We start from the raw sequence: 25,119 nt of genomic DNA, 5'->3' as shown, positions 1-25,119 counted from the left end.
CTTTGAAGTAGTGAAATAACAGTGCTCTTCCCACATCCACTGCTTCCTACCAGAGCGATGACTTTTCCTGCAGGGATGGACAACGAGAACCCTTGGAGAATTGGCTTATCCTGGCGGGAAGGGTACGCGAAGTGCACCCTATGGAATTTGATCTCTCCATGAATCTTTTCTAGTACCACTCCACCTTTGTCATAATTTATGGATGGCTTTCTCTTTATCACCTTGAAGACCTCTTTTCCTGCAGCTTTTGCCTGATTGAAGGTCTGAAGGTCTGGTGCAGCATAGGTAATCGATCTGAATGCATGTAGAGAAATCCATTAAGTCTAGAATATGCGCAAATTAAAAAGATGATGGAAGCTTTGGCAATGGATCTCAGTTTCTAAAATTCTTTGCTTAAATTTCCATAAAAATATTTTAGTGCAACTGAACCAATCAGTGAGGTTGTGTGATTGTTACATTGCACCAAAGAGGATGCTCATAATGGCAGCTATCGTGCCACCTCCTGTTGCCTTGTTTTTGGTTACGGCAACTGCCCCAATCCAAACCATCAGTGCCCAGGAACAAAAGGTCACTGCTTGGAACAATCCGAGGCCTATTCCCTTTATCATTGCTTCCTTCTTGCTTAGGTTAAACTGATTTTCCATGCACTGGACAAATGACTTAATGGCCCAGCTCTCTCCGACAAAGGAGAAGACGGTCTTGATATGTGACAAGGTCTGTAAACAAATGTATACCTGGATTATGAACATAATGAAGCGGGAGATATTCTGTACTCCAACATTTCTATCTATTCCAGTGACTTATCTTAAGGTATGGCTGTTAATTGATCTCACAATACCTGTTCTACAACTGATATTGCCTCTGAGACAATAGCATTGCGTGACAATGATATGCCATTCATCTTCTTTGTGTATGTTGCCCCAATGACAAGGATCAGAGGAATGACCAGGAAGGAAAGCATTGCAACTTGCCAGCAGCTGATAAATGCAATTATGATGCCGGCAAAGAAGGTGGAGAAGCTGGCAACGAAATGACCCAGCTGCAGAAAAGTGAACTTAGATACAGGTTTGACCACAGAAATTCAGAAGCCTTGTTATTGCTCCATATGATTGTGAAATCCATTACCTTCTCTCCAATTGCATCTTGTATGACACTCATGTGGTTGGTTACTCCGGTGATGATGGTTGCAGTGGTCAAGTCAGTATCAAAAGCCCCTACCTCTTGGTTGAGGACTGATCTCAGAAATGCTAGCCGCATGCGTGCTAGCTGTCTCTCACTTGAGTATATCCAGCAGGAGATCTCTGCAGTTAATTCATTGGAGAAAAAGGTTAGAAATATTTCATCACTGAAACAATGCTATGCTGTTGCTACTTTTGGATCTCCTAATAAATATAATATTTCTCATACACCATTCTTCTGCATATTACTGCGCCTTTAATGGTATTGTAGGGATACTTTTATGCAATTGCAAATATAGGAGAACGGAATTTTCAACCACATTTCCATCAAAAAGGAATTTCAAGCACACCTGTAAAAATCTCTCCTGAGTTTTATGGGCTAATGTTATGCATATTGAGTGAGCCAATCAGTGGGCATGTTGCAGTTCTTTATATCCTAATTTTGTAGAACCAGACCAAAAATCACAGGGATGTAATGTACGTATTTCAGAATGTACTCAAGTCTATGATTCAATTTTCTCCTATATATTTGTTATTTTTCAAAGCACGAGGTGACTTGCAAATACAGCACTTCATGCTAGGATAGATCTTCACCAAAGGGAAAACCACATGCATCATGGAAGAAATGGAAGAACTCTAGAGTCTCAACTTACCAACCATTCCAGCAGGAAGAGTGGCTGCCGCCATGTACCACACATAGGGGACCACCTTCAATCAATAAGTAGAAAAACTGACGCCAGTTAAAATCTATAGAAGACCAACATAATTAAGGTTCAAAAGACAACACAATGGACAAGGACTAATGATATGCTTTCATATCAACGGTTTTAGCAAGTTCACCTTATACAAGGCATGGACCATGCCTTCTTGATCATTTATATTGGTTCCGAAGGCATCGAGCGCCTTCCCAAGTAGGAGATATCCAACCGGGAATGCTATGCCGTGGATGATGGACCCGATGGTTCCCAGGGCCATGAGGAGCCAATCTACCGTATCGGCATAGCAAAGCAGCCCAAAGAATGAAAATGGCTCCTCACCAGCGCTAGCTTCTGGCGATACTGAAATTGTGCTTCTTCTTTCATCCGTGTCATCAGCATGAGATGATGAAATGGAGTGATCCTCATAGTAGTTCGTGGCCATTCTTTCCGATGGTCTTTGTGATCCTTTTGCAGTAGAGAAGCATGGAAAAGAAGACGCATTGATGGCATCAGTATTATAGGCATAGGTGTTGCATTCTGGGCATGACAGTTTACATGCAGGTACTGACAACCATATCTCCCAAAAAGGCTTAGGTTCTCCCAAGGTTGGAAATGAAATAACCTGGCTGTTAAGGGATCCATGAACATATTGTATCAATTTAACATGATTTTGCTTAAGCTGACATCATTCAGTTTGTTATGAAATTGTTTCTCAAGGATTTAGATGTAGAATAAGGGAACAACAAAGATATGGCCGTTTGAAATTTGGATTGACAAAAATGAAAATCACCAGCAATCCTCGTAAAGTGAATAAGCAAAGCCAAATGCATATATTCCATTTACATTCTTCATATATTGTCTCTACGAAACAGCAATAAGCCATACCATAAAATACTGCTATTCAGGTACTCCCTCCAGTCACAAATGATGTCATTTTAACATTTGTGTTAGTAAAGATCTGTAGGTACCTCTTTTTACAATAATTTAGTTCACTTTTGATAAAATGGGCTAATATCATTTCTGTGTCACAAATCTCAATACCTTTTATGATTATTAATTGTCAGAGTTTTAATATTTACAATGTACACTATTTCTACGAGAGTGAAAGTAGCATCTGAAAGTTAAATCAATGTCTTGGATCTCACTTTAAAGATCCCCTCCCCTGACCAATTAAATAAATTCCTAGCCTCCTAGTATGATAATCATGTTAACAATGAAGGTCTGATCTTCATAATAGGTTAAGGAGTGCTTACATGACCAAGGCGGGTGTCAAGGAATAATTGGGGCATAATCCGAGCATATGCCTTTCGAGACTGCACATAAGACACGCGGTTGTCCATGCCGTATGTCATTGCAACCAGCCCTGAATGTTTGTTTGCACCTGGAAACACTTTGTTGATGCATTGCTTCCAACAGGAAACGTACAAAAAAGGTGAAGCATTGCACTGTCCCTCCTCATTGCCGGAAACCCGTGCAATGATCTGGACCCTGGAGCATGCATTGCTGGCTAACAATGCTAGTGTGTTCTCTGAACTTTTGCTGAAACTTTGTCATCAAAATTGACGATGACTAACAGCTTCACTGTAAGGCGCTGTGCGGGCTGCTGCTGCTGGCGAGGCGGAGGCGCACCGACAGCTGGTTGGTTCTCCAGGGGGTCATTTCTACCATATATTTGAATTTTTCTGAGAGTACCAAATCTGTTCATTCTCCGAATTCGGCACGAACTTCTCGAGTTTTACAGCTTCTCAGCTCTCGGAGCTTGGAAGGTCAATCGGATGCTGGAAAGGAGACACTTATTATTTGGCTGGACTGCTGGAGTGCTCCTGTTGGATTCATCTGCTAACCTGATCGGCTTTGGAACGCGGCTCTTGGACGTGGCAGCAGCATATGCTACCGGTTTTTTTTTGTTTGGAGTGCATCCAGGTACGGAGATCAAGTGTTGTCATCTCATAACCCGAATGGCCATGTAACTATCGTCCGTGGGATAACCGGAGAATATGCGGATGCCAAGAACACGTCAGGAATGACCCGTTCAAAAATAAAACGGCCTGTTTAAAGACTTCCAAATTATCTTTATGTATGCCGTATGTTTGTGTTTGTCCTCCAATCATCATTGACGTTATATTTTGCGCTTTCCGAAATTTATGCTGAGCTTGACGCATTCCGTGTTCGATCAGCTCGGCTGATTTGGATCATAACGGATTTCTTAACAATAATAATCATGACGGATTAATCCACAGGGACCCTTGCAGCAGCTTCGCTAGTAAGGCCCTGTTTGAAGCACGAGACCAGTGAATTTTATTCGCATGATCGCATTCACGCAAAGTTCGTGCGAATTTCGAATGATCACATCTGTGTAGCGTTCATGAGTTTCATACTTCCTGCGAATTCTCGAAGGAAACAAATAATCTCTTCGTGCGAATCGTCGAGCCAGTTTCCCAAGGGATACACGCATATACAAATGTGGTTGTACAACTGCAAGAGCGAGTTCTTGAAAGGAGCGAGAAAAGGACCCAGCAGCTCGGAACACTCGCTCACGTCCACGTTTTTGTCGCACAAAGGTCTCTCCAAAATGCGAAATGCGATTTCGGTAGCCATTTTCGACTTAGCTGCGCGCGGCAGGTCGTGCGTGCAGGGCTTACTTTGTTTTCCTTCCCGTCCTCTTCGATTGCTGGGCTTGGATCTGTTTGGATAGGCTAAAAGTAAGGGACTAAAAATTAGCCCTACGTGTAATAATGGTCTAAATGTGGGCTACTTTTGAACTAATTAGGGCTAATGGATTTTAGCCACCAATTAGCCATTATTTGCGCAAAATAGCTCGCAGTTGGTATGTATTTAGTCCTATTTAGTTGGTATGGATACTTTTTCCCCTAAAATCCTATCATTTTCTTCTTCAATCACAAGAAAGAAGTTGCACGTCACTGTGCAATGACACAAGCATGGGTGTACAAAACTCACGTGCCACCACAGGGAAATATTTTGTAATTAATTGCGAATGCACTCACGTTGCACGTCGGCATTTATCCCACCATCAACTTTGCCGTTTCCATCGGACTAGAAGGGTCAAATGTCAACCTGGATAATAATGGGGGTGCTGAGTCGAAATCCGGTTTCTTTTGCCACGTCATTTTGCAATAGGTGCTCAAGAAGGTGGGTAATAAGATGTTTTTAGTTTGCATCGGTGCTTAATATGTGCCAACAAGGTGTTGGTTTAGCCTATCTAAGCATTGACGCGTCAGTTTTTGGATTGTAGGGATTAATTTATATACTACTGTCTAGTAAAAGAAACTTTGTGCAAGGATCTCTAACCTAGTGGTTAGAGTGTCTAAGTAGCACTCAGCAGACAACACTCAACAGATCTAGGTTTGAAACATCACGGAGCAAATTAACGGGACTGGTTAAAAAAAAAATCTCCTCGTCAGCAATATCGGGTCTCGAGGGTTTTCTAGGCTGAAGAATGTTGCTTCTTCTTAATGAAAAGCTGTGGGGCGGTCTTAACCCTACCGGTTCTAATATTTTTAGTAAAAGAAACTTTCATACCAATGCTTAACAATTTATAGCTTTATCTCCTTTTAAATAATCATTTATTTTTAGCCAAATTAAGAAGCCATATCTAAGCATCTTGATTCTTGCATTGTTGTACCATGCTGTGAATGAGGGTGAGGCTTTGCTTGTTTGGGCGTTTTGGATGATGGCTGTTTGAAAACTGGGCCTTATACACTCCTGCAAACTAAACAGGCTCGTAGGGCCTGTGACCCAGCAAAATCAATATGGGCCTCCTTTTTTATCTCAATATCACGGCCTCTTCAATCTGGGCCTCTTCGACCGCACCAGGCCTAATGTTATATGGGCCAAGCAGCATCCAAGCCTGGCCCACGTATCATCAAAACCAAAACCCCTCGCCGAAGCCCAAACCGTCCCCACGTGCGCTTCCAGCCTTGCACCACTGACCAAGTCCAAACCCGAGCCCGGAGCCCGCGACCTCACCGGCGGCGGCGGCCGCGTCGCCGGCGGTGGCGGATGGCCTCCACCTCCACTTCTGGCGGCGGCGCGCGGCCGTGGCGCACGGCGCTGCTCACCCTCCGCGACGAGTCCCTCGCCTCCCCCTCCCCCACGGCGCTGCTCGCGCTCCTCCGCCGCGTCCTCCTCTCCCCCGCTTCGCTCTCGCTCGCCGCGTCCGCCGCCGCGCTCTCCCCTCACGAGGTGCGGCTCCTGATCTCCTATGGCCCCGCCCCGCTTCAGCTCAGCGCGATCTCACTTGCTCTGGTGTCTCGCCTGTGCAGGTGGGCTCGGATGTGGCGTTTCTCGCGGAGACGGCCGCGGCGGTGGCCTCTTGCCCCGACGCCGACGACGCGCTGCGCGGCGTCTGCCACCTGGTAATGGTCCTGTGCTTTGGCTCTGTCGAGACGACATTGTGGACTGTACCGATGTTTAGTTTATAAATAATAACTGTAGAAGACTATTCTCACCATTAGACTCTGTTCTGTGACGATCAGGCAGGATAATGTGGCTACATCAGTTTTATCCATTTTGCTGTCACTGCCATCAGCAATGCCTTTTTAGTCCCAAGCATATCAGGGGTAGTCTGCTGATAAATCCTATCAGTGTCTGATCTCTATGTTCTGAATAACCTGTTATATCTAATCAATTTGAACCATGAATACGTTAAACCTTTCTACATTCCGTCGTGCTATTGCTAGTTTGGCAATTACAGTGATTTTCTTTTCTTTTTGCTGAAAATCTGTGGATCAATTTTCTGAAAGATCTACTTGTGTAGATTCATGATATCATGTGCAAAACAAATATGAAGATTGATTCTTCTGGTTGGCTTGCAATATTGAAGTTTCTTGACAAACTTGTGAAATGCTCGATTGAGGGAGCATGTGTGAAGGGCCTCTCTTTTAGGACAGCTGCATTGAATACAGCATCTGAATGTTTACAGATCCTCAGGTTAGCCTTTTGACTTCTATGAAATACTTGAGAAGCTGCCTTCTGTACTTGTGTCCTATATGTTAAGAACGAATAACCTGTTTGTTTGCTAATAGTTCAGGTTCTGGCTGTACTTTCAATGACATAAAAAATTGTGATTCTATCTTGCTTCTCTGGACACGAAGACCTACATCTAACTGTACTAATATATACCATACCCTTCCACAAAGGATTTAATAAATGATGAGTTTGCTGTGGTAGCCCACCCTTTTGGGCTGGAGCTCATTCCTTTATTTCACATAAGCTAATGCCTATTTTGTGAAATCTACTGCACCACCTGTACTTGCCTGAGGCTCCAGAATCCCATGAATACTTCCGATTTTTGCAGTTCCTCATCTATACTTTTAATTTGATTCAAATTGCTTTTTGACCTGACTTTCAGCAATTTGTTCGCTTGAATGAAATACTACAAAATTGGTGAGCGAATAAATGCCAGTTACTACTTTGAATTGACAATTTGTTCGCTTGAAAGAAATATTAAAAAAATGATGTTCATGTAAGCTTAGTGCTGATTTGAACATACTTACCTCCTTGGAGCATATGATTCTCAAAACATAGGAATATTAGAGTGCTCTAGCATCCTGTATCCTATGGATTGGAAAACACAGGAAAGTATGATCCCTGAGGGGGGAGGGGAGGAAAAGGGGTGGGCGGTGGGCGGTGGGGTGGGGTTATGATCTCATGTTAGAAATTCTCCATAGGATATTTTCCTTTATGATTCTAGCCTATGAAATTCCTCCAATTTTCCTTTGTTCCAAAGGAGGCCTAAAACAATGCCTTCTGATCATGTCGTACTAGCTAATAGTTTAATCAATGAAACAAGTATATGCTGCAGCACATTTGAGGGTATAGGTAAATTAGAAGTACGGGGACGCAAATTGCCAAGATTAATAGTGATAATCTGCACCCACTTTGGAACGCAGTGCATATAATTGCTAAAATTAGAAGCAATGCTGGCCTATGTTGCTTAGGTAAGTATGCTGGTCGCATACAATTTTTATCATTTTGCAATTATTCTTGAAAAAAGAAACCCTGTTTTTAGTTGAACCATATGTATTGTAAAGTTACTGTAATTAAATTATGCAATACCTGTACTCTAGCATCATCCATAGTTAATTGAAACGTCATCAGGCATGTACAATCTTTGTATTGCTCCTAAATGTTTGCTTCTCTCTTGATGGCCAGGTTTTGGAGTCGGGATTATGGAAGAGGTAGTTCATTAAATGAAAATTCACATTCGCTAACAGTGCTTATCTCGATCGTATCATGCTTGCAAGCTGAACTGAACCTCTCTGATAAAGCAAATGGCATTGGCATTTCTCCCCGCGATTCTGGATCCACGAATAATAAAAATTCCAATACTTGGGACATGATAATATCTGCGTTTTCCATGGTGGAAGATGTATTATGTAAGATTGCATCAAGTATGACTGAAGATTTGTGGCAATCTCTCATTGAGGTTAGTGGTTTTAGACCCGTTACTTTTGTTGTTCTTCTGGATGGTGTAACATGGGGCATTGACTGACCTAGCAAGTATGACAGCAAGGAAATTATCTGCAATCATTGTAGTGCATAACCATCATTAGTGATTTAGAGCTTCCTCCATGATTGATCACCTACGCTTCTGCTGTCAGTTGACGCTGTGTTAGATGCTGACACATCAAGCACTGTCTGATGCACATTGCACATCTGTTCTGTTGCTTGACTTGAGGTTTTTGGTTCAGTATGTCTACTAATCTTCTATTTTAACCCAGTCTCCATTTTTGTACCTTTTAGGTCCTGAGGAAAGTTATGGATTTTGTGACAGCAAGGAACCTTATTATAGAGAGTAGCATAATGTCAAGGTTAGTACTTTGGTATTTTTCTTGGATTACAGATTACAATGGATATAATGGATGGTAAAGCCAGAGCTCTCCAATTTTTCAGGTTTTATACTTCCTTTCTTCGTTGTCTACATTTGGTTCTTTCAGACCCCAAAGGATCAGTTTCAGGGCATGTAAGTATAAAGAGATTTTAATTCTCTCATCCTAACAATTTTGGTACTTGTTTTTCCTGATTGTAACAATCTGCATAAAACTTTAAGGTTGCAGGGTTTGTGGCTAATCTGCAAATGTTTTTCGTATATGGCTTGAGGTCAGCTTCGCCTCCTGCACTAGGTCCAAAAGAAATCAGAACAGATTTAAAGCCCAGAGCTTCACATCGTGGACGATATCGGCCACCTCATTTGCGGAACAAGGCTGGAAGAGAGGATGATTCACTAGAAGGTCAAAGTTCAGATAGTGAATATTCTCGATATGATTTAAGCTCATCAGATTCAGATCTGAGTGATAGTGATGGTTATGCAAAAAGTGGAGACCGCTTCCGAAGTTCAAAGGCTAGATTAGCTGCCATCCTTTGCATACAGGTATGTACACAGTATTCCGTAAATCACATGTCTCCCTTCTTAATTTTGATACATCTATTTCGATCATTGTTTCCTTATGCATCTGTACAGGTTAGGTAACTTTATAGTGGAGTTAAGATATAATGGAATGTATCCTTCATGGTTACTTCCTAGTGATGGTTATTCCTTTTTATTATGGAATATGAATAGATGGTGGTACCCTTTAATGGGTAGCAACCTTTTTTAAACACAAATTATCTCACCTTTTAAATAATTGCCCAACTTAATTCTCTATGCCAACAACAACAACAACTTAGCCTTTTGTCCCAAGCAAGTTAGGGTAGGCTAGAGATGAAACCCACAGAAAACAAGAATAAGAAACACAAAAAACACAAAAAGGGCACAAGCCAAAGGAAGAGTTAGGGGTTAAACAAAAAGTAACAAAGGTCACGGTTCAGATACGTTAATTGCTAATCTCCAAGCGCTCCTATCCATAGCTAATTCCTTAGCGATATTCCACTCCTTAAGGTCTCTCTTAACCGTCTCGTCCCAAGTTAGTCTAGGTCTACCTCTACCTCTCTTTACATTATCGCCCCGCTTTAAAACTCCACTACGCACCGGCGCCTCGGGAGGCATCCGTTGTACATGTCCAAACCATCTCAACCGATGTTGAATCAACTTCTCCTCGATAGGTGCCACCCCGACCCTATCTCGAATCTCTTCATTCCGGACTCTATCCCTTCTTGTATGCCCGCAGAACCAACGCAGCATACGCATCTCTGCTACACTCAGTTGCTGGACATGTCGCCTTTTTGTAGGCCAACATTCAGCACGGTATAGCATCGCCGGGCGAATCGCCATCCTATAGAACTTACCTTTTAGCCTCTGTGGCACCTTCTTATCACAAAGGATGCCCGAGGCCTGCCGCCACTTCAACCAACCGGCTGAAATTCTATGTCTAACATCTTCATCAATGTCTCCATTTTTCTGAAGCATTGATCCTAGATACCGGAAAGTATCCTTCTTGGCCACCACTTGACCTTCGAGGCTAACGTCCCCATCCTCATGCCTAGTCGGGCTAAAGTCGCACATCATATACTCGGTCTTGGTCCTACTCAGTCTGAACCCCCTCGACTCTAACGTGTGTCTCCACAGCTCTAACTTCATATTAACCCTTACCCTACTCTCATCAACTAGCACCACATCATCAGCAAAGAGCATACACCAAGGGATATCACCCTGTATGTCCCTTGTGATCTCATCCATCACCAAAGCAAATAGATAAGGGCTCAATGCTGACCCCTGATGTAGTCCTATTTTAATTGGAAAGTCACTGGTATCGCCATCACATGTTCGAACACAAGTCATCGCATCCTTGTACATATCCTTGATAAGGGTAATATACTTAGTTGGGACTTTGTGTTTTTCCAAGGCCCACCACATGACGTCTCTCGGTACTTTGTCATACGCCTTCTCTAGGTCAATAAAGACCATGTGTAAGTCCTTCTTCTCCTCTCTATATCTCTCCATCAACTGTCGTACTAAGAAAATCGCCTCCATGGTCGACCTCCCAGGCATGAACCCAAACTGGTTTTGGGTCACCCTTGTCAATCTTCTTAGGCGATGCTCGATAACCCTCTCCCAAAGCTTCATCGTATGGCTCATCAGCTTAATCCCCCGGTAGTTAGTACAACTTTGAACATCTCCCTTGTTCTTGAAGATCGGTACTAAAATACTTCTCCTCCATTCCTCCGGCATCTTGTTTGACCGAAAAATTAGGTTAAAAAGCTTAGTTAACCATACTACCGCCCTCTCGCCCAGGCATCTCCACACCTCAATGGGGATGCCATCGGGACCCATCGCTTTACCTCCCTTCATCCTCTTCAAAGCCTCCCCGATCTCTGCCTCTTGAATCCTCCTCACAAAGCGTCTGTTGGTATCATCAAATGAGTCATCCAACTCGAAGGTAGGACCCTCATTTTCCCCATTAAACAACTTGTCGAAGTATTCTCGCCATCTGTCCTTGATCTCCTCATCCTTCACCAGAAGTCGATTTGTCTCATCCTTGATGCATTTGATTTGGTTTATGTCCCTTATCTTCCTCTCGCGGGTCCTAGCTATCCTATAAATGTCCTTCTCTCCTTCCTTCGTACCTAGCCGTTGATAAAGGTCATCAAAAGCCTGACCTTTCGCTACACTTACAGCTCGCTTTGCAGACCTCTTCGCTAATCTATAGCCCTCGATGTTGGTTGCGCTCTTGTCGAGGTGAAGGCGTTTGAAACACTCCTTCTTCTCCTTAATAGCCTTTTGCACCTCGTCATTCCACCACCAAGTCTCTTTCACTTCCTGCTTGCCTCCCCTACTCACACCAAACACTTCTGAGGCCACCTTCCGAACACATGTCGCCATCATTAGCCACATATCATCTACATCTGCTCCTTCTTCCCAAAGCCCCTCACCTAGCATATAAAGTTTTTTTCAAATTGGCATAGGGATGTTACAGGAATATCTAGGAATGGCACCTGCGTGAAGTAATGAAGATATTTAACTTTCACTATTGATCATTCTTGATGTTTGTGTTGTATGGGATATAAAAAATATCGAATTACTGTTTAAGCAACCAGCTCACTATCCTGTTCTCACCTGTTTAAGGATATTTGTCGTGCTGATCCAAAGTTACTTACTTCGCAATGGCCAGTACTTTTGCCCGAGAATGATGTTCTCCAACAAAGGTAAACTTTTCCACATTGTACGGCATTACTCACATGGTCAAACCTTTCTGTCATCTAATGGTAATTTCTGTTGCCTGTACAGGAAACATCAAGCAACTCTTATGACATGCTTGATTTTTGATCCTATAACTAAGGTACAAGTCTGCAGTTGCCTACATATATCTTGATTTTAAGTTTCTCAAATCTGCACAGCATCATCATCATCATTATATTCTACTTTTCTCTAATTGTTGTGCATTTTTTAAAAAAATCTGTGCTTACGTTGTTGCCATTCCTATGTTACCACTGAGCTGTTTGACTAAAGGCGTTTATTTGTCTTAACATCACAATGAGTTATGTGCTCTATGGAAAAGGAAAATTTAATGTACTAACCAAATTGATAACTACCTTACTTGATCAAATCTTTGCTTTGTACCACCTTTCCTTCATCTCCACCCTACAAACTAGATGTAGTACTGATTTTGTACATGAAATTTACTTTGATATTATTATTCTCTGTTTAACTGAGTATACAGGCAATGTAGAATTGCTCTAAATGACACTATCATAATGGTACTTATTCCCCCATCTTTCTAATTTTCCTCGGAGATGTTAATGATAATGTACCTTCCTGAGTTCTGTATATTCAACATACATGATTTGTACTTTTCCGTTCAGAAACTCATGTATGCCTGAATTAAATATGTGCAGGTACGTGTTGAGGCAGCATCAACCATTGCTACCATGCTGGAAGGGCAAGCATTAGTTTTGACGCAAGTTGCAGAATACAAGGAGTCATCCAAGCGTGGATCTTTCACTACACTATCTTGCTCGCTTGGTCAAATCTTGATGCAGCTGCATACAGGTAGGAGAGTTACTGACATTTTCAAATTCCAATTCTGCAATATCTGGACACTTTCATGACCATCGAAGTTCACGGCTGATGACTGTTGTTCCAAAATAGAAACTCAAAGCATTTAAAAAAAAGAAAAATCAAAGCCAATAAAAAGAATTAATTGAAGTTTCTGCAGCTAGGCACATCTGCACATAGTACAAGCGGTCATGGCAGACTAACTGGGCTAGCTACATGGGCTCATGGTGCACCCTGACAGCAGCAGCATTTCATGCAATTCCTAATAGTTGTCAGGTCATATCTTCCACATGTCAGGTCAGTTAGATAGGGCTGTTAGATAGCTGGGAAGTTGTTAGGCGGTTAGGCCAAAGATTATCTTGCACCTGTGGTAGCCGGGTGGCTACATATATGTCAGCCGGTCATCGTTTTGGAATTGAGCAAAGAATTATCAGGAGAAAGCCTCCATCTGCTTTTGGGCCTTGGGTTTTGGCCACGATACAAGCTAAAACAGTTAACAGGGCATTTCTTGAAGGAAAAAAAGAACAGTTAAAAGGGTCTTGAGACTCATGACTATATGAGCATAAGGGCATAAGCAAATATGGGGTTTCTACATCAAGCTTGCTCATGCCCAATCTCAGTACACAATAAGCTCTGGTTGAAGGCTTCTGAACATCACCAATTTGCTTCTGGACTTTCGAGGAGATTGCATGTGCCAATGTCTGAGCTGCGCTTCTAAGCTGTAACTTTTGCTATGACTAGGCAATATGGGCATATTAGATATCCTTTTGGAACCACAAGTTCCAGATACTTATGGTGGTCACTCAAAGAAGATTGTGGGTCATCACACTAAGAATCACTCTAGAACAGCTCTTTCCTATCACTATAGCTACGACTACCACTAATAACCTATTTGAGTTATACCCATAGCCCCATTTCCGCAGCCTGGCTCTGAAGTCCCAGAGTTGTGTGTCCCTTTTTTCGGTGGAACTTATGTGATGTCACTCTTGTTACAAATTTGTTTCTTCAGTCCTTTCTCCTTTCCATCTACATTCAAATAATCAGATTCCCCACCTTGTAAAGGGATCTGTTCAAGTTTTGCATTACACTTTGGCCCTATCTGATTGCAGGAGCACTATACTTGATACAACGTGAAACTCAAGCTACCTTGCTTGCGGCATTGTTCAGAGTTCTCATTCTTATGATATCTGCTACACCGTATGATCTTGATGCACTTGTGTTTTTATTTCCTTTACTCGATGTTGTGTAATTGATAGTATGTTAGTTGAACAGATATGCTCGGATGCCAAAGGAGTTGTTGCCATCAGTCATTAATGTCCTGTGCAGTAGATTACCAAACACACACTCAAATAAGAGTGAACATTATGCCTTGCTGGTTAGTTCTTTATACTAATTCCTTCATTCAGGAACCAATGGTCTTGCTCCCTGTACCTTACATGAATATACAGCAGGTTAATGTTCTAAGTTGCTTGGAGGCAGCATTTTCGAAGGTGCCACCTACTTTGGATGTCTTAGCGGTTCTTACTCAAGATTGTTTTGCCGGTTAGGCCTTATAATCCTGAACTTAAAATAATGCTCTTCCTTTTCTTTACTTGTTATCTTCTACATACTGCTAAAGTCTAGGTTTATCTTCTTATATGGCCAGAAAAACTTTTCATGTTCAGAATGGTTTGAAAAAGTAATGAGCTGTCACATTTTTTTGTATCAATTCGTGCTTTTCAGGACCATCGCATGATCAGCAAGAACCAAGTGTGGTAGCTGTACTTCTTCATTGTATAGAAGAGGAAATGCATTTCAGTGTTAGATGTGGAGCTTTCCAGGCAAGTTATCATTCTAATTCTATTAATCTTAAAGATTACTTTTGTCCGACAGGCTTGACTCTTTACATGTCATATACTTCTATTACGCAGTGTTGCCCCTGCCCCCTTTGTTATATGCTTTTCCTAGATTATGATTCTCTTACAACTGGCACTGTTGAGAACTATCAACTATCATCTCATCCTTGTAGGTTGTATGTTTGATATCATGTTGTTTTGAATTCTAATGAGCTTTTGGGATGAGCATCATGGTCTTTATAACAGTAATGTTCTCTCCTTTTCATGTTTTTACAACATAGATTGTGCAGTATCATTCAACAACCACCATTTGCGATTAGCTGAAGAGACATGTAGAGGTATAATGAATTAGAACATATGAACCAGCAATTGTGATGTCACTGTTATCACTATGTTCCTACATATACATTGGGTTTGTAAACTTGTGGGCTTTGGCCATAGGAATAAATTGCTGTGCACCCACACCCTTGTTGGACCTTTATATTAGATGCCCTTGCTTGTCATCCTTGGCCATTATTAATCCCTTTTTTTGTGTGCTCAGGTGTTGAGATCAGTGGTTCACAATTACCCAAGCTGTGCAAACATGCTTTGGGAAAAAATTCGAGACAATGTTCTTGATTTGTTGCAAATACAAAGCTTTGAAGACCAAAAGTGTGATGCCAACTTTGGGCTTCCTGGATCTAAAGAAGATTCATCTATCAAGGGAAGGTGTCTTGTGGCTGGAATAAAGGTAATGCATTCTCTAAATGTTTTATGACCTTGTGGGACGACTTGAGACTTTCTGTTATATTGGTTAATAGCCTGTACATTTGTGCTATATCACATTTTGATTTTGTTGTGCATTTCTGAACTTTAGCCTTCCTCCTTGAAGGCAGCATGATAAATTATGGTGTCGGGCACCTTTCTTTTGTCTTAAATATTCATGTTTACTTTTCCTGTTGATCAATTTGCAACAATTTGTCTGGCTAACGTGCATAAGTTCTATTTTGGAATATCAATATGTACTGGGAATAACATGTAAAGTTGGATGCATATGCAACCTTTTTGTCGAACATTAGACTTTGTTTATATTGTGTATCATATGCTTTTATTTTATTGATACGTGGCTCAAAAATATCCTGTGCTCATGTTCTTATGACCTTGGTTACTTGCTATATGTCAGCATTTACTAGTACTTTATTCTTTTCTATTTTGTATGAGTTAGTGTGTTATAATTGAAAAATTGAGTTTGAACCTTATAACTTTCAAGGTATGTGAGTAAACCACCATTTTTAGTTATAAATGTACTTCGCTAGGTAGCCATCTAATCATTTATTAGTATTTCTACTACTACAACAACAACAAATCCTTTTAGGACCAAGCAAGTTGGGGTAGGCTAACCCAACATGAGCCACAAAAATAAAAAAAGAAAAAGGACTATTCATTAGTATTTCTAGTTAAGATTGTTTCTCTTTGCCAGGTAATGGATGAATGTTTGCGTGTTTCATCTGGATTCAAGGGAGCAGATGACATCAAAGAATGTAGATTAATGGATATTCAGCAAATTTCTGATTGTACCGTAAGTAAAATTATTAAATCTGCTCCTCACTTCGAAGTTGAAGGTGCTGGATCATCACAAAATTGCACTTTGGACATAACGCTTGGTACGAGCCGTTGGATTGAGGTGATAGAGACTCATCTCCCTTGTGGGTTATCCCATGACTCTGCTATGGTACTTTACCACTTGGAGCCTGTCTTCTGCATTCTCTTATGGTATCTGCAAAGTAAACATTCATTTGATTTTGTTCTCTATGAATAGTCTATATCATCAGTCCTAAGTTCCTAACATAACGAAGCAGAAGAATGGCAACAAATGTAGCAATCTCATGCATAATCATCATTACTATTTTTTATGAATTCGAATGTAGCAATCTTTTTTAAAAGTGTGTTTCAATGTTCAGGATTTCAGATTGTTGAGCGACATGACACATAATAAGGGTGTGTTGTAAACATATTATTCCATGGACCTCATGTAACTGCTTTTGGTTTATAGCTGAAGCTAGGAAATATTCCTATTTGTTTGTTTTTTTTTGTGGACTAAATAAAGTATTCATTTACTTCTAGGTCAGGACGGCATCACTGACATGTTTTGCTGGCATGACTTCTGATGTTTTCTTCTCCCTGCCAGAAAATATGAGAGACTATGTGACCGCCTCATCTGTATGACTGGAGTCTCATTAGTTATTTCTGTATTCTGTTGTGTTTTCCTAGCCAGTTCAGAAACATGGTATTGAAATTGTTCCTGTCTAGGTTCATGCAGCATTACGTGATGCGGTTCCTAGTGTAAGATCAGCTGCATGTCGAGCTATTGGCATCATCGCATGCTTCCCTGAAATACTGTCAAGGTAATTTTCACAACTGTTGCTTGCATTGCAGCCTCCCCTCAAAAATGCTAAACTCAACATACTTTTATGAAGTTATTTAATAGTGGATGATGCACTGTTCATAATACAGCCCTAGCCTACCTGACAAGTTCATAGATGCCATTGAGTTGAACACACGGAACTCATCAGCTCCAGTATGATCTTTCTCCCTCCCTCCCTCCCTCCCTATCTCTCTATACCGTAATATCTTACTATGTTAATGTTTAGGTTCGTGTCACTGCTTCATGGGCTTTGGCAAATCTCTGTTCTTGTATTCGTTTTAAAGCATTGGAAGTGTATATAGATACCTCTGCAGGTACGTATTTCATGTTAATGGTTACAATATATATACCAATAAAGCATGCTAATATGTTTAATATCTTTTTTCTCAAGTGTAGGCGTACTGAACAAATCAAGCATATCTCTGTTGGTTGAAATTGCTTTGCGTCTGGTCAAAGATGGTGAGAAGGTAAGATTGTGTTAGTGAATTGATGTACCTTTGTTATTTTTTGTTTGTCAGCACCCATGCCAGATTGTTTCTTTTAGCCATAAGGAATGCAGAGATACTTGAGATACAATGTTCATTGTGAAAAGCATAAAGCAAGCAAAGCTGCTTGTATATGGTGTGAAAAAGACTTGTTTTGATTTTGATTTTTTTTTTCATTCAGGTAAAATCGAATGCTGTTAGAGCTCTTGGTTATCTTTCAAGATTTATCAGATTCAATCACCAGGCTGACAAAATAAATGACCCAAGGTTGCATAACATTCTGCGTGTGCCAATCACTATTGTTTTTGCTGGTTACTCCAACTTAAAAATTTTCTGGATGTTGGTAACAGTGATTCAGTTTTTTATGGAGATCCTGTGTGGCTTGAAAGAATGGTACAGGCTTTGATGTCTTGTGTGACAACTGGGAATGTGAAGGTACTACAAGAAATTGTTTTACTTAGAAGTTTGAAATTGAAGTGCTGAATGCCTTTTTATTCTCATGAACGCTATCCTAATTTCTGAGCCATTTGCTTTAGTCAAGAAAAAGTAGTATGCAGCTTTTCGTGTTTCATCCTTATGAGGGATACCCCGTTACCTCATTAAACAGGAAGTTCAAGGATTTGTCCCCACTATCACATGCTGTATTCTGCAAAAAAATAAGCAAGAAATATAAGATGTTACACAGTGAGAAAAGAAAAGTGAACCTTGTTTTTTCTAATTTATGCGATGATAGAAGTCGTCGTGGAATGTTAATGTTATTCAGTTGAATAAACTGTTGTTCTTGGACATGTCTTTGTCTAGGTCCAATGGAATGTCTGCCATGCTCTTAGCAACTTATTCATGAATGACACCTTGAGACTTCAAGATATGCCCTGGTACGTATTTGCGCACTCAGGAAAATCTTCTCCACCCAATTGCTTCAGGCTATGGTTTGCATGCTGTGTTTGTCCCTTGTTCAAGCATGGCATGCTTTCCTTATCTTTTGGGAGCATTTTGAATATCTACTGCATACTCCCAGAAATTGAGAACTGTATAAAAGGAGATTATTTTATAAAATTCTCCACCTGCGTCTTGCATTCTTCATCTATTCCTTTCTAAAGCAGTAGAACAAATAGCTAGAATTTGTTTTCCTGACATTGTCAACCTTTTTCAACTAGAAGTCTGTCTATGTGCCAATAATATTTGAGGTATTGTGCTAAACTGATGCTATTGAGTCTCCCTGTAGGCTGTTTTCTCTAAAAGTTCTCATTTTCTCATAGCATATAAACATGGGCGCACAAGTCACAGTAGAACACATAACATGCTGCAGATTGACTGCACTTGTGATTCACGCTTACAACTGAACCTCATAGGCATTTAGTTTTCTCATTGTTTCTTACAGTGTCAATGTTCGTCTTATTGGTGATGCCTGTCAATCATGATAGTGCTGCAGATTGACTGCACTTGTGATTCACGCTTACAACAGAACCTCATAGGCATTTAGTTTCCTCATTGTTTCTTACATTGTCAATGTTCGTCTTATTGGTGATGCCTGTCAATCATGATAGTATTTCTGTAAAAGCTCCACTTAACATGCATCTAGTGGTTCTAATCTTCAAACATTCTGTGTAACAGGGCATCTAGTGTTTATAGCATACTTCTACTGCTGATCCGCGACTCAAACAATTATAAGATAAAGATGCATGCTGCTGTTGCTTTGGCAGTGCCAGTATCAAGGCTTGGTGAGTCCCGACATCTATTGTCCACCTTTGGTTATGATATAGATTGACTATAGATAGATGGGATAGCTGGAAGGAACCGGCTAGTCACCCTCTCTGTAGGATCTAACTGCTTTTAGGTTTACTTCTTGCATGCCGATGACTGCATAGACACCCTCCTTTAATAGCCACGGTACCATGCTAAGCAACTAGTAGATAACTCCTAAAGCTAGCAAACATATCTAGCTAGCTAACTAACATATGATAGCAACCTAATGAACTAACTGCAGAGGACAACAACATCCTGCCACCTTGCCAGCTGCTGATTGCCTAGCAGCTCCACCGTGGCGTCAGTGAATCGACCCAAGGCCTAATCTGTAACATATTAACTATCACCATCACCATCACCACCTTAACAACGAAGGCTTTTAGTCCCAAGCAAGTTCATCTCTAGCCAACCCCAACTTGCTTGGGACTAAAAGGCTCCGTTGTAATTGTTATGTTCAAGTGTTGACATTCCACATTTTGAAACTACCATAACATACCTGGATCAAAGTTTTGTTTTGTTGTTTTTGAGATTCTGTATCTACCCACATTATGTACTGTAGAATTTGTTTCTTGATCTAGAAAACCCAATTCATGATGGTGCCAAGTCTTCATTTGGTTGGATATTAGTATCCTGATTTTTGACCATGCCCATCCCACAACTAAATCCATGAAGCTGGTGGAGCTTATCCTCTCTCTTGTTTACAGATTACGGCAGCTCATTTCCAGATGTTGTTCGAGGCCTCGTGCATGCTCTTGAGGCATTGAGTTCAAACAATTCATCATTACCTTCAAATTTCAAACAGAAAGACAACCTTGAGAAGCAGGTTAGTGTCATTGATGCTTGTATAGTGACTTTGTTTGTACCAGAGCTTATTTAGCAGCATTGTTGAGGCTCTTACCCCATTCTTGTTTGCAGCTTACATTTACTGCTCTTCATTTGCTTGGGTTCGTTTCACCAAACGAAGATCCAAGCCTGAAAGATTTTCTTATCAAGGTAAGGATCTCCTATTGAGCCTGTCTTTTAGTGACACATATGATAGGTCTGGTTATATTTACTGTTGTACCGTTCTCTAGTTGCCTGATGGATCTAGTTGCCTGTTATCCAAGCTAACTGGTTTGCCACTTGTGCAGAAAGCATCCATTCTAGAAGACTGGCTGAAATCATTATGCACATCATTCAATAACTCTGAGCACCAGACCTTGCCAACGGAGGCCATAAATGACGAGGATGGTTTCAGCCCAAACGTGACGCAAAAAGTTATGCTATCTTCTGCCGTGCGGTCCTTGCTTGGCATATATGCAGGTAGAAACCAGCAGGCAATCACCCAGAGATTTGAACAACTGGCTGCAAACGTTGCATAAATGGTAAATAGTCACTGGTCTCCACACTCCATTAACAAGCAGCAAGATATTGGTTGTCTATCCCTCGGGTGGACAGCCCATCTGGCAATGGATTCTTAAAGTCTCCTGAGTAGAGAGACAACATGACTTAAATTCCAAAACCCATGAACTCAACGAAGGTTCGAGTCGTCGGTGGTTGTCTCAGATCTTACCCATCATGGCGTGCTCAAGAAAATTTGAAATGCAGTTTAACCGGTGCCGGTGCAATACCGCATTCACGATCGTGTATTGTATCTATTGTAAAATAGCTTTTTTAGGGGGTTTTCTTGCTGGTGTTATCATGTTTCTACGCCCCCTGTAATTTATAGGCTGTAAAACAGCAACGTTACTTAATCCTTCTTTTATTGTAACATTATCATTGTGAATATATATAGCATTATGTATATGGACTTTCTTGGGGCTTAATGCTTGATTGGATTTGATCAACTGGCTAGCCCATGGCGGCATGATGGTTCGTCCAGAAATGAATCATGATTCATCAATGTCGTCCAAATCTGGTGAGTCTGTCGTTAGCGTGACTGTCATTGATCCCTTGTGTTGGTTCGTTCATCTACCAACCTCCATAAATGGCGCTGCTGCACTGTTCCATTTGTTCCAATGTTTACTCCCTAACATTGCTGGACTGGGATGCCTGGTGCTACACTCGCATTCGCATGTTGCATCGATACAAACTCTGAACTGCATCCTCTGTTCATCAACAGTACGCGCGTTGAGAATCTGATTGATGAGGAAAAGACGGTGGTTAATGTTGAGCAGGCGACGTGTTGACGGCAATGGTATAGGCAGCAGGCATCAACTGTTCCATACAACTAATGCCTGAGGGTAAGCTCTGGATTTCTCAGGGTCATGGGCCTATTGCGGTGCAGGCTTTGACTGCCCGGGGCCCGCCCGCTGCTTCCTGGCCCATTTCCTCTGTAGGTTCTGACTTATCCGTTTCCCACTCTTCAGTTGCTCTCTGTTCTTCGTTGACTGGGTAGTTTCATTTACTTGCATGTCTTCTTCACTGCCTGGGGACTGTCGTCGGTTTGTGTGGGGCCAATGGGAATAAATCTTGCACACAGTTTCCGCCTTGGAGGTTAGCATGAGAGTGATATATTTGACTCCCCTTTAAAGATGCATTTGCTCTCTTTCTTTTTTCTAGCCCATTTTCCTCTTAAAAGTAAAGCCTGATAATTATTGGTGCACATTGCCACTCCTGAAAGCTTTGGTTCCAGATCTCTACAACATGCACTGGTGCTATTACCTCCCACAACATCATCAACAACTAAGTGATAACTGAATACTAATACATTATCAATAGCTAGCCATTCTTTTTCGCTTCTCCCGACTGATAGGATTGAGCACATACTATTTTTTTTGCATTTGGATAAGCATGCAGAAACATAGCCCTAAATGCAATGTTTCAATCCTCATACATACTATGCATGCAGAAGTTATTGTTGGTCACATGGCAAAATGGCAACGATCAATAGTTCACCAGCAGACAGCGTACATTCTACAACCATAGCTCACTTGCATACATGCATACTACTACCACACGGAAGATGGTCCAGGCCCAACACCATCTTAAAAAGAGGCCACGTGCCCCACATACGCTAGCACAAAACGGGGGCAAGTGTTTACTACAGCCCGTGAGCGTATATATGCTGAAGGACGCATGCCCAATAAATGGGTTGCATGCTGCATACACAAGTTACCAGGGGATTGATGGTCACTCCTCTAGGGCAAGGGCTCTCCTCTGTCACTGTCCCCCTCTGGCGCCACAAGATTCAATTTTCCACGTACACATCCATCTGGCAGGTATGCATTTGCTCTCCGGCCAAGAACTTTCATCCTTCCAGAACTCTGTCTGTTCTAATTAAAAGAGAGCGAGATTCAGTTTAGGAAATTCTGCCGAAACTGTTTAGAATATTCAATATGCTATATGCCTATATCATATCATCAGCGGAGGACTGTCAAACGTTATGGGCATCGTGATGGGTCGATGATTCGTAGTAGGTGGTACACGCATCTTGAATTAGCACGCAGAAAATTTTCCTCGAGATTCCTTCTTGTGAAGTAGGAGTAAGTTTGCAGTAGTGCCCACTGGGTTCGGCTAATCTAGATTTTCTTATTAGTGGAGTGCTAGTTACTCCACGGTGTGTCAACCAACCATTACTTGTAGCTAAAAAAGGCGCGGTCATAGAATATATAGGGCTGTATTACACGTGACAAAGAAGTGAATTTACTTCTTCTCAGGTTATTACAGTAATAAAAAATAAGGTTTCCCCTTTTATTGTACTGAAACTTCTTTTTTTCTTAAGTAGCAAAGTTTGTAAGCATCAACTATATCATTTTTATGCTTCATAGTTCATACATAGTGCCTGCCAAAAAATCATTGGTGCCATCAATTATTTTCTTTTTTCATACATACATGTTCCTATCAATTCAGGGGCGGAGTTAGGCTTGCTCGCCGGGGTCTGCTGACCCGATGAATTTCTAAAAGCTCAGCGAAAATTACTGTTCGTCACTGTTTTCTAAAGGCAAAGACCTGGTGCGCGATAGTAAAGACCTGTCCCCATTTTCTCCTGGCTTCACCCCTGTATCAATTGTGTGATTACATTCAGGGTGAAATCATACCACACTTCCAGTAAACTCTAGCTTTTTTTTGGAGAGTACAGTAAACTCTAGCTGCTGGACCTGAACAGCAGGGTATGGTTGGATGACAAGCAGACAGTGAGACAAGGCTGGTGGTGCTTCTACGGCCGCCGAAATATTAGCAGCTCCATTAATCCTCCACGTGTACTACAAGCCAAGGCCTTGACCCCTACGCATGTCGCTGTGCTTTGTCAGTTGATGACATCCTGCCGCTGGATCGTCCTCGTCGGTCGGTCGAAGCATCAGGCGCCCGTGGATGCTGAACATTGAACGGCCGTCACTGCTGTTCGATCTTCAGCTGCTAAGGATTCAGGTACCTTTCCTATGGATTCGTCTTCAGTATCCACATCACAACGGTTGGTGCTTGGTACGCTACGAACAATAAACACATCGAATATTTATATATGTGATGAAACAGGACGGTCGGTGTCCAACTGTCCATCGTGTTCGACGCGTCGATGTTGCGCGTACGTGCCACGTACGCCGCCTGTGCAACTGGGTGTGGTCTGCTGGAGTGTAGATGTACATGCACCTTTCCTCGACTCTTCAGGTTTGTGCTGGTGAGGTTGGATCTGTGACGGCTCAGTTTTGGGTTTTTCGTTTTTTGGCAGGTAGGTCTGGACTCCGGACATTGGTAGCCAGGTGTTGACATCAACAACGCATCTTTTTAATCAGCTGGTGATGATCACGCTGAAAGAAAGGGGAAGTGGTTCGTAATTTCTATGGAAGTTTCTGTCAAAATCTGTGTGTTTCCAGACGTGTGGACCTGTACATGTTTCACAGGTCTACGTCCACACCAGCAAAATGATATTACGAGTCTTCGACTATATTCTTTTCCACTCGTTGTTTTGGAGGATACAGGGCTATTGACCATTACTTTCAAGCATTCGTGATTTAAAGTTATTCAGCTTATAGTCAACTTTATCTCTCATAACATCTTTTCCATAATGGGGAAATCAGACAATTTTACATAGTACATTTTAGACCACCGGAAGAGTTTCGGAAGCTAGCCTGGCATCCAGAGCAAACCAAGGGCTGGTGATTGGTGAACCAAGCTAGATATCTAGTCAAATCTTATTTTTTTATGTCATCAAATCTTGATATATTTTAGTAGTGTCAAAGTTCCTTCACTTTGACCGTCTACATCTCTAAGGACATATGTTTGAGACCAGGGCTCATGTATTATGTGAAGATTGATGCAACAATGTGCCAATAACCTGAAGATAAGTAATACTTACAATGAACTATGAACTAAATTAAACAGAACAATGCTTGTTCATAAATGGGCTAGCACGGTGGTTGTGAGGTTGTTCAACCTCCCTCGTCCCATGCTGGCTGCCCTCAGATCAGCTCACTGTTCATTTTTTTGCCTTAATGGCAAACCATCTGTCCAATTCTCGGAGAAATAAACACGTACAGGCTAAACGGCACATGTTTCTTCACTTGCTGTCAGACTGTCCTCTCCCGGGCTCATATCACCTATAAACCTGTGGCAATTATATCTTGCAGAAAAATAGCTGACTATGACAAATAAGCATCACACACACTTGATCGTACAGAAATTTGGTAATCTACCATGTGGCCCACAACATTAGTACTTTGATGCGCTTAATTTCTCTCTATCAATTAGGTCTGGTACATGACTTCTTATGAACACGCGAAAAGCCATTGCATGTACCGCCATAGATATTGTAGAATGTGTTTATTAACACCGACTTTACAACCCATATTTTACACTAGTTCGACATCCATACCACTGCGTAAAATGCCAGATATGTGAAA

General features: G+C 41.5%; 1 protein-coding gene and 1 long non-coding RNA gene across 6 annotated transcripts; both read left to right on the top strand.

The window, feature by feature from the left end:
• Positions 1-189: 189 nt before the first annotated feature.
• On the top strand, positions 190-3,921 carry LOC112896493. Of its 4 annotated transcripts, none has more exons than XR_003229471.1 (6): positions 190-567; positions 673-810; positions 932-1,065; positions 1,191-1,327; positions 3,114-3,219; positions 3,293-3,921. It is a non-coding gene; the product is annotated as an uncharacterized LOC112896493 (long non-coding RNA). The 4 variants fall into 4 exon arrangements; XR_003229470.1 differs by having other exon boundaries at positions 190-810; positions 3,293-3,514; positions 3,618-3,921; XR_003229469.1 differs by having other exon boundaries at positions 190-810; positions 938-1,065.
• A 1,890-nt stretch (positions 3,922-5,811) lies between these two features.
• LOC112896935 (HEAT repeat-containing protein 6) lies at positions 5,812-21,126 on the top strand. Of its 2 annotated transcripts, none has more exons than XM_025965056.1 (28): positions 5,812-6,079; positions 6,160-6,252; positions 6,654-6,826; positions 8,051-8,324; positions 8,642-8,709; positions 8,792-8,861; positions 8,949-9,269; positions 11,901-11,980; positions 12,063-12,114; positions 12,671-12,824; positions 13,940-14,027; positions 14,103-14,205; positions 14,282-14,372; positions 14,553-14,650; positions 15,207-15,395; positions 16,125-16,376; positions 16,769-16,864; positions 16,955-17,049; positions 17,159-17,222; positions 17,296-17,383; positions 17,466-17,536; positions 17,736-17,821; positions 17,905-17,989; positions 18,356-18,429; positions 19,169-19,275; positions 20,005-20,123; positions 20,216-20,293; positions 20,431-21,126. In XM_025965056.1, the coding sequence occupies exons 1-28, from the start codon at positions 5,897-5,899 to the stop codon at positions 20,659-20,661; spliced, it is 3,483 nt and encodes a 1,160-aa protein (XP_025820841.1). In that variant the 5' UTR covers positions 5,812-5,896; the 3' UTR covers positions 20,662-21,126. The 2 variants fall into 2 exon arrangements, with proteins under 2 accessions (XP_025820841.1, XP_025820840.1); XM_025965055.1 differs by having other exon boundaries at positions 14,279-14,372.
• The last annotated feature ends 3,993 nt before the right edge of the window (positions 21,127-25,119 follow it).

Source organism: Panicum hallii, chromosome 6 (genome assembly GCF_002211085.1).
Source record: "Panicum hallii strain FIL2 chromosome 6, PHallii_v3.1, whole genome shotgun sequence".
NCBI classification, from domain to species: domain Eukaryota; kingdom Viridiplantae; phylum Streptophyta; class Magnoliopsida; order Poales; family Poaceae; genus Panicum; species Panicum hallii.
This window is presented reverse-complemented; position numbering and strand designations above follow the sequence as displayed.